Genomic DNA, 16,962 nt, shown 5'->3' on the forward strand with positions numbered 1-16,962 from the left:
CTGGGATGATGGTTTTGATGTTGGAAACAACGAATTTGAGTGATGCAGGGATGTTGCCGCCTTCGGTGAAGGTTTCAATAGTTGGAGCGCCAATTTAAGAGGAGGATTGAGCCATTTGCTGCGTATCAGGTTTTTAAGCATGCTTTGATACCATGAAGAAATGAGAGCAGGGTGAGCTCTCAGAGCTCTGTTGCTCTACGGTATGCAATAGGAAGAAGATAGAGATAGTATGATGGTGTAGCTTATTGCACACACTGAATACATTCGATAGGTATATATACTGAATTGAGTGTGTGCATTTACACGTACGTGAGTGATTCATATATTCTGTTACTGATGAGTGGCTGAGATCGAGTCTGTGTGGAAAGTGGCGTCTGCTCTTTCTTTTTTGCTTTTACATATTTTGACAGTATAAAACAACTGTTTTCTCAATCATTAATAAGTATTTTGCGGTAAGTTGAAGCCTTTTTATCCTTTCCTATTATATTTTAATCCATTTAATTTTTTTTAATATGAAGAGCTTAAAAAATAATGAATTTATTATTATTATTATTATTATTATTATTATATAAAAATAAATTCATTTGTTTTTAAATCATTCATGATAAAATATACATCATAATTATTTTTTTTTCAATAGCAGTTTATTCGCTCAAATATGGTATAACAATATTTATTTAGGAAATTTATTTTCACCAAACAAAAAATATCAGAGATTTATTGGGAATAACAACGTATAAGTTTGACGGCCATATGTAAATTACCGAGTAAGATATACAGTGATATTATTTTTAATCTTAGTAAAATATCTTTTTATTTGTTTAACTTAAAAAGTCCATAAAAAAATATGTCCAATTTCATATGAGCGCAGAAGGGTTTTAACATTTTTTTTTTTAATAAAAATTTTATATTAAAATTGATAAAACGAGGTTACAACAGTTGAAGAAGGGAAATCAGACAGCAAAGAAAAACAATAACAAGAAACAGACACAATAAAAAACCCCCAAAGAGGGCTCAGTAGAATGCCGAGACTGCCAGCGTCCACGAAAGCACCAGGACCGTCCAGCAAAGGTGGAAATCACCAAAGGTTGCCACAAAGAAGCCAACGCAGACACGAGCCCCAGCAACATCATCACCCCGCAACCTTCAATCCAAACCATGATCAAAATAGAATAATCGAAAGAGCCAAACAAGGATGAAAGCGAATTATCTTCTTCTGCCACCTCTCTTCCAGAATTTTCCACGAGAGGCTACCTTAAGAGGTACATCACGGTTCAATTTAAATTCATTACCCGGATCTGAATAGGACTCATAATCAGATCCAAAGTCAGACGAATTGTGCAACCAATCACCCTGAGATTTAATATCAAGTCCAGAAGTACCACTCACTGTTACAGGAACATTAACCAAATTATCCAAAATTTCTTGCACACCTGAATTAACAACCAAGCCACACACATTTGATTCCACATTACCAACACTAACCATCGGCCTACCACAATCCTCAACAACACCCAAAACAGGCGAAACCTCATCCCCCCTTCCACACTCGGGAGGAGAAATCGCAACATTAACAGAATCAGAAACCACAAATCTTCCCCAAACCATGGAGAATATGCGACACAAAAAGATGTGGTCTAAGATTTGGAAAAGAAATCCAGATGGGAATAACCGGAGAATCAATTTCGACATCTAAAATAGGCGACCACTTAACCAATTTCATGAAACAATTGTTAACGAAATAGGATCTATGAGCAAACACCCTACAATAATCCAAATCATTGAAAAGCTTAATCAAGACGTTCCGATTGTTAAGAACAGTGACAGAGGCATCCCCTTTCAGTTTAAGATTAAAGAAAAATTTCCTAATAGCATCCAAAGATGGACGACGAGAAGGAAACTTTTCGACAAGGGCAAACTCAAACGGAGCAGCTAAGGATTCGATTTCCATCTCCGAAATCCACAAAGAAGGCATGCCTCTAAAAGAAGAAACCTTAATTTCGGGAAACACTACAGCACTAGATGAAGAACCAGAAAGCGCATCTTTAAATGAAAGAGGCGAAGAACCGGTTAAAAATCCAGGATCACGAAGACGAGAAAAAGCCATCATCACCAAAACACAAGAACAGAAAGGAAGAGGAGACTTCCCTGACGAAGAGGAGACGAGCCGCCAGGCGCAAGCGATGAGAACGGCGGGGACGGAAAGTCGCCGCCAGGAGGATTTAGGGCATCGCGAGACTCGTTGAGTTCTATAATCAGCTCTACAGAAGGGTTTTAACATAATTTCCTAATCCTGCCGACATTTCACCATCCAATTTCCCCTTAACAGAGCAAAATCAATCTGCTTAGAAGCGAAGAATATAAACAAGACACTACTTAGCTTAAGAAGTAACCAAACTATATATAGTGATAGAGATTTTAAGGCGTATGTGGAGTTACCTGGTAAATAAGTCTATGTAACCTACACTATCGAATCTCAATAAAAAGGTTAAATCTTCTAATTAAAATTCTACACTAATGAAAGACTAGTCAGTTGAATTTATACACTGAAAGTAAAAGAAATAAATTCAAAATATTATTTTATTTCTTTATATTTGATATCCTCATGAAAATCAACTAACTGGAGGCAAATAGACCTGCAAAAAACAACAAAGAATTCTTCCTTGATAAAGCATGCCGTTGAATGGTAGTCAAGAGTGTTAATATATAAAAGCCTAAAGTAAAAGTCATAACAATAACAATAATAAGAAGAAGAAAATAAAGCCATCCTAAAAAAATAAGAGCCTAAAAACATTTCTTGTAGGCCCCATAATACCATATATGCAAACTAACCAAGGGGAGAAACTTCTAACTTCAGCCATCTTGCTATCAAATTATATTTTGGGTCCCCTAGAGATGGAGATGTCTCCATATGGCACTAGCTGCTCTACCTTCACATAATCCATAGTTGCCATGACTGGAAAAATACAATAATAGGTCTGTTCAGGTTGATCACATTTCACATATTTAAATGTATTATGAAATAACTTAAGCTAGCATAGTAGCATATGATATGCATTTTAAGTAAATGGGTTTCCAATCATTTTATCCTATTTATGGAAAAAGATTTGTATTTGGAGCTTTTCTTATACATTGTTAATTGTACAAGTAATAAAACTTACCACATGTATGATAAAATAGTTGGGCCGCTTTCTTTCGGGTGAGGCCATCAGCTAGTTGGTTGAGTGATTCAGTTTGCGAGCTTCCCGGTGTATCAAAGTGTGATTTCAATTGCCTGCATTATTGATGCATGAAGCTTGGTTTATAAATTTTAAAAAGATCTGTCATTTTAAATGGAATTTGAAGGGAGGAGATAAACTTACTTGCGAATTGATTCAGTAATTTGGTCGAACGGGGGTTTGATTAATGCACAATGATTAGGAGTTTGAGTAGGTATTGTTTCTTCCAAGGGTTCTATAAATTTAGCATCATGAAAAGTTAAACAAAATAGATATATCAATTAATAGAATGATTGACAAACAAATATATTATTTAGTTATCATGTTATTTCATTATTATTGTTTTAACTAAATTTACTTATCATGTTATTTCATTATTATTTTTCATTCAAATTCATCTATTCTTTATTTATTTTACTTACCATCTTAAAATCATTAATTTTCTATTAGCTATTTTTTATATTATTCTATTTTATTATTGTAAAATCTTAAGGAAAAAAATGTATTATTTCAATCACAAATGAATGTACAAACACCAAAAAGATGAACCATGTGAGAACTAATTATACATCTGCATAAATATATAAGTATATATATAAATACCATTTTTGCTTAGAGCATTCTCTTTACGGTACTTGTAGTTGTTCACCTATTGGTTGAATGTCCTTGTTTAGGCATATGCTTCATTAATATGAAAATTTTAATATTTTATTGGAATATCTCAAGTTGGCCATAAAACAATAAAAATTAGGGGATTTGCATATATACCGTTGAATTTTTATATATTTGCATATCTAATGTGTAAATGTATATATTTATCCATATAAAACTCTAATCTGTGAATTATATTAGAAATATCACTCACATTAATTTAACTAAAATGAAATATATATATTTTTTCATGTATATATTTTATTATCATTTATACAATAGGGTGTTATAAAATTAAATATTTAGATCTTAGTTTTAGGTATATAAATAGATAAGAATTAGGTGGCATATATATATTAAAAAAAAAAAACAGTAATAAAATGGTAGAACGTACAACAAAATTAAAGTTGGTATATTTAATTTCGCATACCTAAGCTTGGCATGATAATATCCTCAGCAACTGTGTCGAGATTTCCAATTGACAAATAATATTGTCTCTTACTGGACCTGTTCCAATGCTCATAAGAGAGTTGTCAAGACAATGCAACTAAAATATAACAATGCATTACCTTTGAGTTCAATTATTTCTATCTATTGATTTCATCCATTTTGTAGTTAAACAGCAATTTCAATGTCATTACCCAGTACTTTTCAAGAAAAAAAAAAAAAACTACCAACTACTTAACTAATGATATATTGTGTAATACTATTATCAAAGTCTTAAGCATAATAATCTTTAAAATTAGCTAATGCATATCCTATTTTTGCATTCAATAAAATTTGTCTCCCCGACGCTTCGCCCGCTCCGCTAGCTAGGGCTTTGCCCTAGCAGCTACTCCAGCGCATTTCAGGGTAGTTCCACTACTTTTCGTTTGGGTGATTCTTGCATCCTCTTGTTGGAGGTTTCAAGGAAGCTAAACCTTTCCTTCTCCTTTTTTAGATTGGTTTTTTCCTTTCTTTCTGCTTTGGCTTCCTCGTCTCTTCCATCTCCGGTCGTTTGCAGCTGGAATGGCGGTTAAACGAGTTAGTGATTCAAATTTTTTAAATGATTCCTTCAAATCATGATCTTTTGTTAATGTCCTTTCAGGTTCTCCTTCTATTATATATTTTCTTGAGCTCTGGCAGTGTTCGTCCGTGGTTTGCCCTCTTTGTGGATCTCAAAAAAAGAAATATTGGCTCTTGTAGTTCCTTTTCAATTTGCTTTGGTTGGATTTTTTTCCTTCGCGCTGACCTTCTTTGGATGCAATTCCTAGATTTTTTTTTTCAACTTGAAGCTGAATATTGATTTCCCTGTCACTGTTCTTGATCAGTCGCGCGTTCTGATTAAGTTATCTAATGGTCATGATTATAGTAGAGTATTTTGACATAGATCATATTTAGTGAATAATTGTTTCATGTAACTCACTAAATGGTCACCTTCTCTGGATATCGATTTTGAATCTTCGGTTATTCCAATTTGGATTTTCTTCCCCAATCTACAACCCCATCTCATCTCTCTTCAAATCCTTCACACTTTGTGTTATATTCTTCGTTGGCCCTTGAAAGTCTACAGTACCACTTATGTTGGCTCAAGGCAATCCCTTGCATGGGTCTTAGTTGAACTGGACATCACAAAAAATTATCCATACAAAATGTGGCTTGGGCTTGAGAATGCAGGATATGTTCAAATGGTTCAGATGGAGGATTTTCCTTCTTTCTACATTTTATACAAGTGTCTTGGTGATCATCTTAGGGGTGAGTGTAACATTCACTCCTCTATCCCATTGCATGTTCCAAAATCTAATGCTAATCTAGATTTGTATGATGGGAATGCTAACGGTAATGTGATTGTTGTTTTGGCTTCGGTTATTAATGAAGAGCGAAATGTGGGAGGTGTTAATGATCTTGGTGTCAATGTGACTGGAGCTTATGATCAGCAGATTTCTTATGGGTATGCTTTTGTTGTTATTAATAACAATGAGAATGCTCATTTATTTATGCTTGTCTCGCCTACAACTAATGTAGTTGCTGATTCTGGATCTATTAATGAGGTCTTTTGTAATCCTGTGGGTAATGATGTTAATGATTCTGATTGTCTTAATGAGGGTATTTGTAATAAAATGGGTAATTTGATCAATGATTCTAATGTCAACAATGAGTGTAGCATGTTGATCCCTTACCCTTGCTTGGTTAACCTTGTCTCTACTCGGTTCTATCTTCTATCGATGGAGATGTTGATGATGATGTAGCGGAAGATAATGTTGTGGTGGATTATAGTTCTGCTTCTTTGAAGCTAGTGGGCCATGAAGCTGCAGTTTTTGATGATTTTGTCCCTATGGAGCTGGGGGACCATTTGGCTGTCCCACTTGTGGCCGAGATTGTACATATTGATAGCTGTGAAGATGTAAATAATTTGGATACTCCTGCTCATTTTAATACCATATTTTATGATGGTTCTGATCTTATGGCTAAAACTGTTGTGCCTCTTATTGAGGTGCCTATATCAGTTATGTCTAATAATGTTTTATTTGCTCATATCATAAGTAAATCGAGGGATTATGAGGTGATGCATAGTGAGAGGTTAGAAAATAGAAATTCCTTAGATGGTGGGGAGGAAATTCTTGAGAAAGATTTGGATTCATGGGATAATTTTGAATTAAGCATCATTCAATTTGTTGAGGATGTTGTTTCTAAAAAGAGTGCTAAGTGTGATCGACGAAAATCCAAAAAGAAATGATTTTCTTGATTTGGGTCTTATGTTGGGATCTGCTTGGTTGGGAATGGCTTCTTTCTTTGATTTGTGATGGAAGGGCTCATTTTCTAGTTTGGTGGTACTGGGGGCTTGCCTTTGCAGTTATAGCTTTTTTACAAGGTCCAGGAAATGATGTGGCGACTTTCTATTCACCTCCTGGACGGTTGTGGCTTGCTTGCAACCATTGGAGGTGGTTCATGTTGATATGTTTGGCGGCTGTTACTTGATTCCTCCTCCGGACGGTCTTTGCCTAGCTTCTGAGTGTTAGCATAAAGCTTCTTGACAATGACTGAGCCCTGCTGGCTTTTGCTTCCTTCTCTATTTATTGTCTCTTTTTTTATGGTTGTCGAATTGTAATTTTGGCTTGGTTCCTTTTTGGACTTACTTGTATCCTCTTTTTTTTTTTCTTTAGAATAAAATCGCTTTTCAAAAAACAAAGCATAATAATCTTTAAAGTTGTTTGACTATGTAAATTTTTCTTCTCTAGTAAATAATATTGAAGAATCAATAACACAATATGAAAGTTGTTTATTCAATATGGAATGCTACTATCAAAATATCATAAGTGTATAATCTTAAAAATTATTGTAACATGATGTTTTTCATCTCTAGGAAATAATATCGAGCAATTAGTAATATAGTGTAAGATTTTTAGCAAACCTTCCAGAAGTCAATGAATTATGGCTAGTATCAGAGCTATGAATGGGCTGAGAATAATCATCTACTGTTATAGAAACATCATAGTTAGCTTTTAAAATGTACATATAAAAGAAAATAATTTTGATCTTTGAATGAAATACATACCACGGCTACCAGAGGAGGTAAATCCTCCAGGGACACCATTTGGAGCTAAATTAAAATCTTCTTTAGTTGCCGCCATCATTTGGTCAATGTCAAAATCACCATGTTGTGACTTCGGATATAGATATAGTGGACCATGTAAAAATCAAAATGTTAAAGCCAATATTTCTTTAGTATTAAAATTTTATTTTTAATTTTGTAAAATATTGTATAAATTTATGCAATGGAACTCACAATTTCAGCAAAATCTTGATGTTGTACTTCCTCGCGGATAGAATGCGATGTGCTCTTTTGATGTACTAACAATGAATTAGAAGTAAGCATACTTTAGTCTTCTATGTGGTCCATATATATTAATTTTTGAAGTTAATAAGAAAGAATATGATGCCTACCTGGTGGCGTTTGAGGGTTTCCTATGGTGCATTTTTTCCACAGCTCCATAAGTGGTTCAGGGTAATACATTTTATGAAGAAAGTTTTTTGAGCTAGCCATAAGGCACAAAGGTGGCAAGTTCATCAGGGTGTCTACCTTAGCTGAGCACAATATGTGAATAGTCGGCTACATAAAAATTAATTAAGAAAAAAATAATTAAAAACATATAATTAATATCATATAAGCATTATTGTAGGCTCACATCAAGCAATCATAGACTGTACAAATAAATTTAAATAACTGGCAAAAATTTTTACATTATCATAATACCAAATTAGATTGTTATTGAAATTAAAATAATATGCATATTAATGCTTTTATTTTATTTTACTTGCAAAGCTTATGATCAATGATATTTTGTTCAATTCAATATTGAAAAAAAAGATACGATTTCAAATGTTTAGAAATAATAATACCATTATTGAATCATATAAAAGATGCAGACAAAAGCCTAGCCAAAAAATACCGATCAATAGTTATATTTATGTCTGTAATTGTTACCCTTAAACCATTCGATTAGCTCAAACAACAGGTCATCTTATCAGACTCCTTCAGGTCAAGAAGAATTTGTCTTTGGTTTATAAAGAGTAAATCTTTCTAAAACATGCCAACTAATGCCGTTAATTAATCAAAGATAGAGAAAGATTGAGGAACATTTGCTATTATTTGTGGTTGATGTTTGTTGTGGCAAAATTCGGTCATAATGTTGTAAATCAATCAAAGCGGCCACATTTTATTCCTTCAATTTGGGAAAAATAAATTCGATTTTTTCCAGTTGAAGATTTGAATTAAATAAGCAACGAGAAATAAAAAGAATAAATGTAACAAAAACACTGATACCCTCATTTTACGATCAATCATTTTATTTATCTCGAATATAAATTCATCTCAATTTTGCTCGTTTTTTGGGTGACTTGAATAAGCTATTAATGTTTTTTACTTTTTTTTTTCATAATTGAATAAAGTTAGATTAACCTTAGCTGAAATGTATTTGATGTTTGTTGAATAAATTTAGGTTGCACGCTCAAATTAGGAAAAAAAAATGTTGAGAAATAAGCTGAATAAAGATATCTATAAACAAATATCTTTATAAATTATATTATTAAAAAATAAAGAGGCATAGTGGCTAGCGATTCTGGCGACTGGCGAACAAGCGACCGGTTACATTGAACAGGATTAGGTGATCCAAAAAAATAAAAAAACACGAAAAATATTTATTTATTTTTTAGCTAGTCATGGGTCAATGTTTTAAAAATAAATAGCTCACTGGCCCTCTTTTTCTAATTTCTTTGTTTTACTTAAGTTGTTATGCCATGGCTGAAAAGCTATAATTTTTATACCCTAGAAAGATTAATTCTAGAGGAATATTTGTTTTGAGGAGAGAGAAGACTGTTTCTTGAATTTTAAAATCCATTTGCATCTTTTTCGTGGTTTCTCTGCTATAGCAGAGAGGGATCGCCAGACGAATGTTGTTATTGATAACCTATCAGACGTAGGTAGGCCATCAGACAACTCCTAACCGGAGTTTGGGTGGAAAGGTTATATGGAAGATTCTTTCAGAAAGTAGAATATGAGAAAATCTCTATAATATGTTTTCATTAAGGAAGGATTGTACATATGAAGAATAACTGTTCTGAATTGATTCAGGAAAACTCTAATCATAACCTAATTACTTTGAAACAACAAGCTAAAGTTGAAGAGAATGGAGATAAAAATGAAAGTGAAGGAAATTCATATGGACCTTGGTTACAGCTCGAGCATCGAAGGCAATCTAAATTTGTCTAAGAAAAAAGACCTAAAGAAATTAATACTAAAAATCAGGACATGGAAAATAATTTTGCCAAGAAAGATGGTGTTATTGATATTACTGAAATAAAAATGGACATATTCTAGATTCTAAAGATATTGAATTTATTCAGGTTTCAAAAGAGTTGTTTAATGCTCTTGTTCTTAATAAAGTTATTCATGTTCAGATCAAAATAATATTGATCTAAATGAATTGAATGAGGAACCAAAAATGGAATTGATTGAGGCAGTTAAAAATTCTGATCAGAATTTTGCTTGAATAATGTTTTTCTCCTCTAATGCTAGATGGATGTGAAGATGAAGTCTTGGTAGTTAAAGAATTTAAGATGAGTTCCGTATCATCTAAGAAGGAAAACAACATAGCTGAGAATGCTAGAACTTTGCAGCGAGAAAGTGGAGGAATGTTTAATTCCTAGAGATCATCTGAAGGTTTGAGTGGAATGAAGCCAATCACTATTAAAACAAGATTGGACAGAAAATTAAGAAGATTGGGCTCTAAATAAGAAGTTCCTAGGAAGAGGAAAGTGGTTGGTGGAGGAAAGATGGTGGATGGGGGCATTTCCCCTTCTCGTTTTTGATGACTTCAATTACATTCTATAATTGTAGGGGAGCCCGTAAAAAGGAGGTTGCCCTATGTCTGAAATTTTTTGTTCTTGTTCTAGAATATTCAATTGGTAAAAATTCAACTTGAGCAGGAAAATTTATGGAAATTTCTTTTGTATGGGATCTGGTTGTTCTAAGGGGGAGTCTAGTTTTCCAATTATGGAGCTCAAGATCTTAGGGGCTATTGAAGACTTATCAAGGATAAGTGGTAAATTTTGTGACATGTGAAAATATCCTATCGGTCAGAGTGTTGACTTCGATGATGAGTATCAAAATGTTTTGTCCTAGTAGGGAAGAGGTTATAATATGGCCGTTAGGTATTGAGGATATCATCATAGTTTTTTTATTTTCATTATGGAATAAGTAATGGAATTTGAAACTCTTCTTAGTTTTCGTTTTTTAACTGATTGGGAACTCTGGGATACTACCAACCTATTTGGTTGTCAAAAATTTGGTGTCCCCAATAACCCAATTGGTTCAAAGTGAGGAGTAGTGGATCTTATTTCAATTATGATATTTTCTTTTCAGCAAATACTTTTTTCTTAAGCTTTGTTTGTATTTTAATAATGCTTCCTTTCCCAATGTTAGGATAGAGAAGCCTATTAGCTTTATTTCCTTTCTAGCTTATAATAATGTTTTCCTAATCTTAATGCAATTTGTATTTCTTCAAAAATAAAAAAAGAAAAGCTATAATTATAAATATATGTTAAAAAAAATATTATAGCATAGAAAGTGTTTTTTTTAATAAAAAATCATCCCTTCACTAGCGATCCTCGTGACTAGCTCAGCTCTAAGATTTTTTGTATTTAAAATTTTAATAACTATATATATATATATATAATTTTAAAGTATATAACACCATCAAAAACTATAATTTTATAAATAGATAGCGTGGAATGACCACAACTTTGTGGAAAATGGAAAAATATTTTAGGGCGGGAGAGATACATAGATTTATTTAAAGGCGATTGTCCTATCTTATGCCAACACCATTCTCCACAAGCTAGAATGACCAGCCGCGAATGCCTGTTCAATCCAATTCCTTCCAAACAGCCATCTAAACTTTCAACCGACAATCACCTTTCTAATCCACACCTTTACTGCAATCGAACTGGCTCCCTACAATATCTACTTCGTCATCAATCAATTGTATTAACATATGCACAGTCCCTTGCACATCATTCCTGCATCTTCTCAAACATCTTCTCCACTACATCAAAAGTACACTTCAATTTGGTATGGCAATCTCCAAAGGACCCCTTACACTACATCATTTTATGATTCCAATTGGTCAAGTGTCTCCACCGACTACATCTTGACCATAGGCCACTGATCCTACCACAACACCACCGTCATATCATGGATTGCTTACAAGTAACAAACAGTCACCAAATCCTCCAAAAAGTCTGAATATCAAGCTCTTGCTGCTGCCTTTGCTTACATTATTTGACTTTGTCGTCTCCTTTAAAAACTAATTCACATCCCTCTACATCATCCCATCGATTTTCGTTGCAACTTCTCTGCCATAGCACTTGCAAATAATTCAATCTTTCATGCACACACAAAGTATATGGATATCAACAATCATTTCATTCAAGATAACATTCACTCAAATCTAGATTCTTATGGTTCCAAATGCCAATTAATTCTCAAGATCAGTTTGTAGATATGCTTACTAAACTGCTACCAACGCACAAATTACAAACTCTTTGCTTCAAGCTAACGGTTCAATCCTACTCATCAGCATGCAAAGGCGACAATATATTCATCCACTACCACAACAAACAGGGAGAAACCACTTTATTCTCAGTTCACTACAACCACTTGATGCAAACAAATCAAATAATCTACTCCCTACACTTATGAAGCAAATCACCTTTTCTCTGACATAATATTATTTGTCTCCCCTCTACACTAAATATATACTCTAAAATATTAAGTTCCTCAAGCTTTCTCTTCTTCTCTGTGTTCTATTTTTCTATGTTTCAGTTTTTGCATCTCAGCATACATGAACTAGCTGCTGCAATGCAACTATAATTCTAGCAAACAGATTTCATCACTTATTAATTTCTAACTTGTGAAAACTTGAGTTAAGGATTCAAAATAGGAAAAAAATTAAACCAATATATATCCTTATCCTAAGATGGTTGATGTATTAATATTATTTAAATCAGTTTAAAAAAAAAAGCTTATTATTCCTCACTTTAAGATGCATCACTTTTGTACTCCAAGTAGAAATAATAAGGTACTTTTAAGAACGTGATGCAAATTTGAATATACCTTTAAATAATAATTTATCATACTTCAAAAGTAAGATTGTTAGTTTTGGCATAAAGTGTTAAATGTTTAGTTTCATATTTAAAACAGATCAAAATTTTGATGATGGGCCCTAATGGATAGATTTATAAATATTGACTTCAGTTATTATAGATAAAATAAAATGATCAGAGGTCTAAAAGCTTGAACTAGTTGATAGAAAAGCATGAGATAAAATATGACCTTGGTCTTTCTCCTTCTCCTTAGCGAGCTAATGTCTGAAGTATCACTTAGCCACGATTGGTACGTTTCGCTTGGGATCATGGTATGCTCATCTATAATGACCCTTACTGAGTTTCCTCGTACCTTTCTTTTGGAAGGGTGACACACACCGGCCGGTTCTTTTATTGCACTCTGTTGAGATTTTATTAATTCTAACGACATGAAAAATACTAAAGAAAAAAAACGTACAGAAATATTATGCCAGCCCACAATTTTTTGTTCTTGGTCGACTTCCTCTGGAGGTTGATTTTCTACTTCCATCTGCTTGTGCTCCATTGCATCAACTAAAAGAAAATATATCAATAATTTATATAATTAATCTATCCTCTTCATTAATTTAATTGGCACTACCAGAGTTTTAAGTTTTATGATTTAGGATTGGTTTTGGTTGAAACTTGAAACTAATCCAAAAAAATACCAATATTTTCGATATGGACAAGTTTCGATAATTTTGGTCGAAAGAGTTTTAGCAAAGTTTCCGATCAAATAAAAAAAAATACTTATTTTAACTAAATTTCCTTAAAACTTTTGAGTATTTATCAATGGAGTGAATCCGAAATGAAAATCGAGTTTGAAAACCTTTGTGTTTATGGCGTTCGTGTGTGTGTCTATATATGCGGATTAGTAGGTAGATTTGTTGTAAATTGATCGATGCAAACCGTGTAGTGGCTCTTGCGGCTGAGGAGGAGACTGAGGAACTTGTGGTGGAGTATCCGGCAAGACTTGAGACGTGAAGTCAGCCTCCATGAAGGTGTCATCTCCAATATCAAACCTCCAGAGCAGCAGAATAATTTTAAAAAACTCGAAACGTTGATTACTCAAGAAGAAAAAGATGACAAAATGAGCTGCGTAAGAATGTATTTTCCCATTTTACGAAATCAATCTTACCTGTCAAAGCGGTCAATGGAGGCAGTGTGTATTGTGCCTAAATCAACTTTATCTGGCAATGTGATATCGGCTGGATCAGCTGCAAGTTTAATGGTCAGTATAAGAATTAAAAAATAATAAGAATAACCCGGCAGCTCACTTGATTCGTTAGTTGGAAGTTTTGGCCGTCAATAAAAAAGTTTTAAATTTGAAATTTACGTATAATATATGTATACGAATTTATCTTAACCGACTGAAAAAATAAAATAATAATAATAATACAACAATAAGAACTTTAATGCCCGGAAAACTACTAATGAAATAAAACAAATTGGCTATGACCCAAATTACCTCCAATAACTGTACCTATTGTAGTAATTGTAATCCAAATATCTAATGATTATTTTTTATTAAAATTTGGTCATTGCGGTATCGAAATTATCAACTTATTTTAAGAAGAATGCATGATATATATGAATAATTAATTAATTTTTATAATATATTCATCTTAAATAAATTTAAAATTTTTAAAACTCATCCATCCTGATCAAATTCCATAAACATTCTCACATAATTTCCTTCTTATATAACTTGCGCATACCTTGATGGTGCTGACGATGAACAGAGAGATCATCGCCGCCAATATCTATGTTGATGTAATGATCATCCAAATCCTTCAAGGTCTGCATTGTTAAAAAACTCGAATATGTAAGGTGAAATTTTTTCTTAATTGGAGATGTTAGCAACGCTTCATTGACATGAAAGTCAACAAAATTTTCGTTATATTTTTCTTTTGGATTTTTATTTCTAATGAGAGGAAGTAATATTTTAGAATTTGGAACTGCCTAATTCAATCACAAAGAGCGAAGAAAATAAGAACATAAAAAGAAAATTAATGCTCAAAACACACTAAAAATTTTATAGGAAATCACTCAATTATTGGCCATGTCTTAGTTCCTGAAGAATTCATTATTGTTTATTATTGATCTTTTACTGTCATAATTTCTCTGAAACAACATCGATTTATAAAGAAAAAAATGATTTCAGCTGAAAAATAGAATGAAATCTTCAAGGCACCTTTAAAAAAATAATCCACCAATAAATTCATGTAGCACATTTTTTTATTGGACAAAAATTAGGCTGTGCAGCATAACAATGAGATCTCCGAGTGAATTATTGTGTTGGAGATTTTAAGAATCGTTTAGTAAAAGTTCATTAGTGTCGTTGGGATGCACATTCCTCGAAAACTTGCTTCACGGATGAATGAAAATAATAATGTCATTTTATGAAGTTAGCGGATGATAATCTTGGCATAAAGACAAATATAATAGAATTTTAGAATTAGGTATTAAGTTTAGCTACTTTTTAAATATATATATATATATATATATATTTGATTGAGTTAGATCATGACTAACACAAAATTACGATTGGCCTACCAACACAAAAATATATTGATTGTATTTGAAAAAGAATTTTGGCTAATTTTACAAAAATTTAATTCGGCTTAAGCTCATAAAACTAGGAATTCAGACTTTTGTCTTCCCAAAAATTAATAAAAATCATTTTCAATAGATAAAATACATTTGATTTTGCCAACACAAATTCTACAAAAATTCCAATTCATATTGACTATTATTTTAAATATTTTTAATTGTATATTAAATGAACAAAGGTAATAAAACATAATTTATGAAATAACATTATAAAAATATAGATAAAAAATTACATTAAAATGATATATTAGAAAATTGGAAATTCCTGAGATCATTACCATCTTTTGAAATCTCGCCACATCAAATGATGGGTTGGAGGGGTGGATAGTGTATTGCTCCATATCTGCATCGAATTTTTCCTTGTCAGCGATTGTGATTGTTGCCTCGGACCTGCAACCACTTGCCAACATTATTATTTGTTTGCTTAATTTATCCAAATCAGCCTTGAGATAAAAAAGAGAGATAGTAAGATATAAATGGGACATTGTACCTGGCCTGTGCTTTGCGCTTGGCCTGAGTTTTGCTACTGGAGTCTCCTGCAATCTTTGCCTTGAAGGCTCTATTGAACTCCTCCTATACACAATCATTAATTCATTATTGACACATTAGATGTCAAATCTCAGTCAACAGGGTATCAAAACATGTCTATCTAACTGAACGATGCCAATAAGAGAGAGAGAGAGAGAGAGAGAGAGAGAGAGAGAGAGAGAGAGAGAGAGAGGAAGACAGAAGAAATTGTAATCGACTGAATCAGGATCAGAGAAAATACCAGGAACCGATTAACATCATCTGCAACATAATCAATGCACATTCAAAACATATGGGTAACTGTGTAAGAAAGCAGAGAGCAGATAAAGGAAAAGAGCAACAAAGAACAGAGCACATATCGGATGCGAACCATAGAGAAAATCAACTTTTCGTTTGTAGACATTTACAACACCACCTAAGCAGGACAAATAAAACGAATAGAGAACTAATGTAAGAATAATATAAAGCATAATTAATAATAAACATTAATTCCATTATATAGATTTTAAGAAAGAAGCAGCATCTAATCTCACTCACCCATTAGAATTCCCGAGAGTCTCAGAGCCATCGGAATGGATGGATTTAGGATCTCTTCACTGCAATGGATGACGATTTAGTGAATAAGAAAATCGAGTGAGTGAAATGAAAGCAAACAATTCAATATAAAAGTAGCACCAAATCAGTGGGATATTAAGTTTCTCTAAGTTTCTTCGCTTGATCTTGTTATTCAAGGTCGCTGCCATCCTGTAATCACATATAGCTCCAAATTCTGTGAATGAATCGATCGAGCGGGAATAAAACCAGAGGAACTTAAAAGAGACGGAGATGAACACTCGCCAGATCTGGCCGAGAGGAGCTTTCCTCGCAAGGAGCTGGTGAGAGTAAAACATTGCTCGTTTCCTTTGATATTTTCCTCGCAGCCGGAGGAGGATGATGAGAGCTCTTCCGTTCTCAATCTGCCACCATATAATTCCGTTAATCCGTACTGAAATAATGAAATTACAGTCCAGTCCAGAACATTTAGAAGAATTACTACGAGAGGTGCATCGTCCGATTTCCCGACTGATTATATTAACGGTTGAGATTCGCTGTCTATCTTCACGACGCCATAAGAAATGAGGAGATTTCGAACCTACATAGCCTACTAACGTCCGAGGCTCCGAGCACGCACTTTCTGTTACGAAGGATTGCAGAGACGCATTTCACATAGCGACGTTCCATCATCTAAAGTTTATATATATTAAAATTCAAAATTTTTCTCAGATTATTTATATATGCCCAATTTAATTCT

At 33.1% G+C, this 16,962-nt stretch overlaps 1 protein-coding gene across 1 annotated transcript; it reads right to left on the minus strand.

Moving 5' to 3' along the window:
* Positions 1–2,612: 2,612 nt before the first annotated feature.
* Positions 2,613–16,626, minus strand: LOC110098211 (sister chromatid cohesion 1 protein 1). Its single transcript, XM_028700803.1, has 19 exons — positions 16,347–16,626; positions 16,209–16,267; positions 16,042–16,086; positions 15,913–15,932; positions 15,634–15,716; positions 15,422–15,533; positions 14,249–14,330; positions 13,669–13,747; positions 13,440–13,552; positions 12,991–13,064; positions 12,742–12,912; positions 7,794–7,959; positions 7,636–7,700; positions 7,405–7,513; positions 7,261–7,324; positions 4,300–4,376; positions 3,363–3,453; positions 3,162–3,274; positions 2,613–2,956 (listed from the first exon to the last, which is right to left on the minus strand). The coding sequence occupies exons 1-19, from the start codon at positions 16,559–16,561 to the stop codon at positions 2,874–2,876; spliced, it is 1,821 nt and encodes a 606-aa protein (XP_028556636.1). The 5' UTR covers positions 16,562–16,626; the 3' UTR covers positions 2,613–2,873.
* Between the last annotated feature and the right edge of the window lie 336 nt (positions 16,627–16,962).

The sequence above is a fragment of the Dendrobium catenatum genome, unplaced genomic scaffold, assembly GCF_001605985.2.
Source record: "Dendrobium catenatum unplaced genomic scaffold, ASM160598v2 fragScaff_scaffold_1594, whole genome shotgun sequence".
In the NCBI taxonomy this organism is placed as follows: Eukaryota; Viridiplantae; Streptophyta; class Magnoliopsida; order Asparagales; family Orchidaceae; genus Dendrobium; species Dendrobium catenatum.

Coding starts and splice junctions, on each gene's coding strand:
- LOC110098211 (XM_028700803.1), bottom strand. CDS start 16,561: ATGTTTTACTCTCACCAGCTCCTTGCGAGGAAAGCTCCTCTCGGCCAG. Junction 7,960..12,741: donor GGAGAAGGAGAAAGACCAAG/GTCATATTTTAT, acceptor ATTTTTATGTAG/CCGACTATTCACATATTGTG. Junction 3,275..3,362: donor ATTACTGAATCAATTCGCAA/GTAAGTTTATCT, acceptor TCAATAATGCAG/GCAATTGAAATCACACTTTG.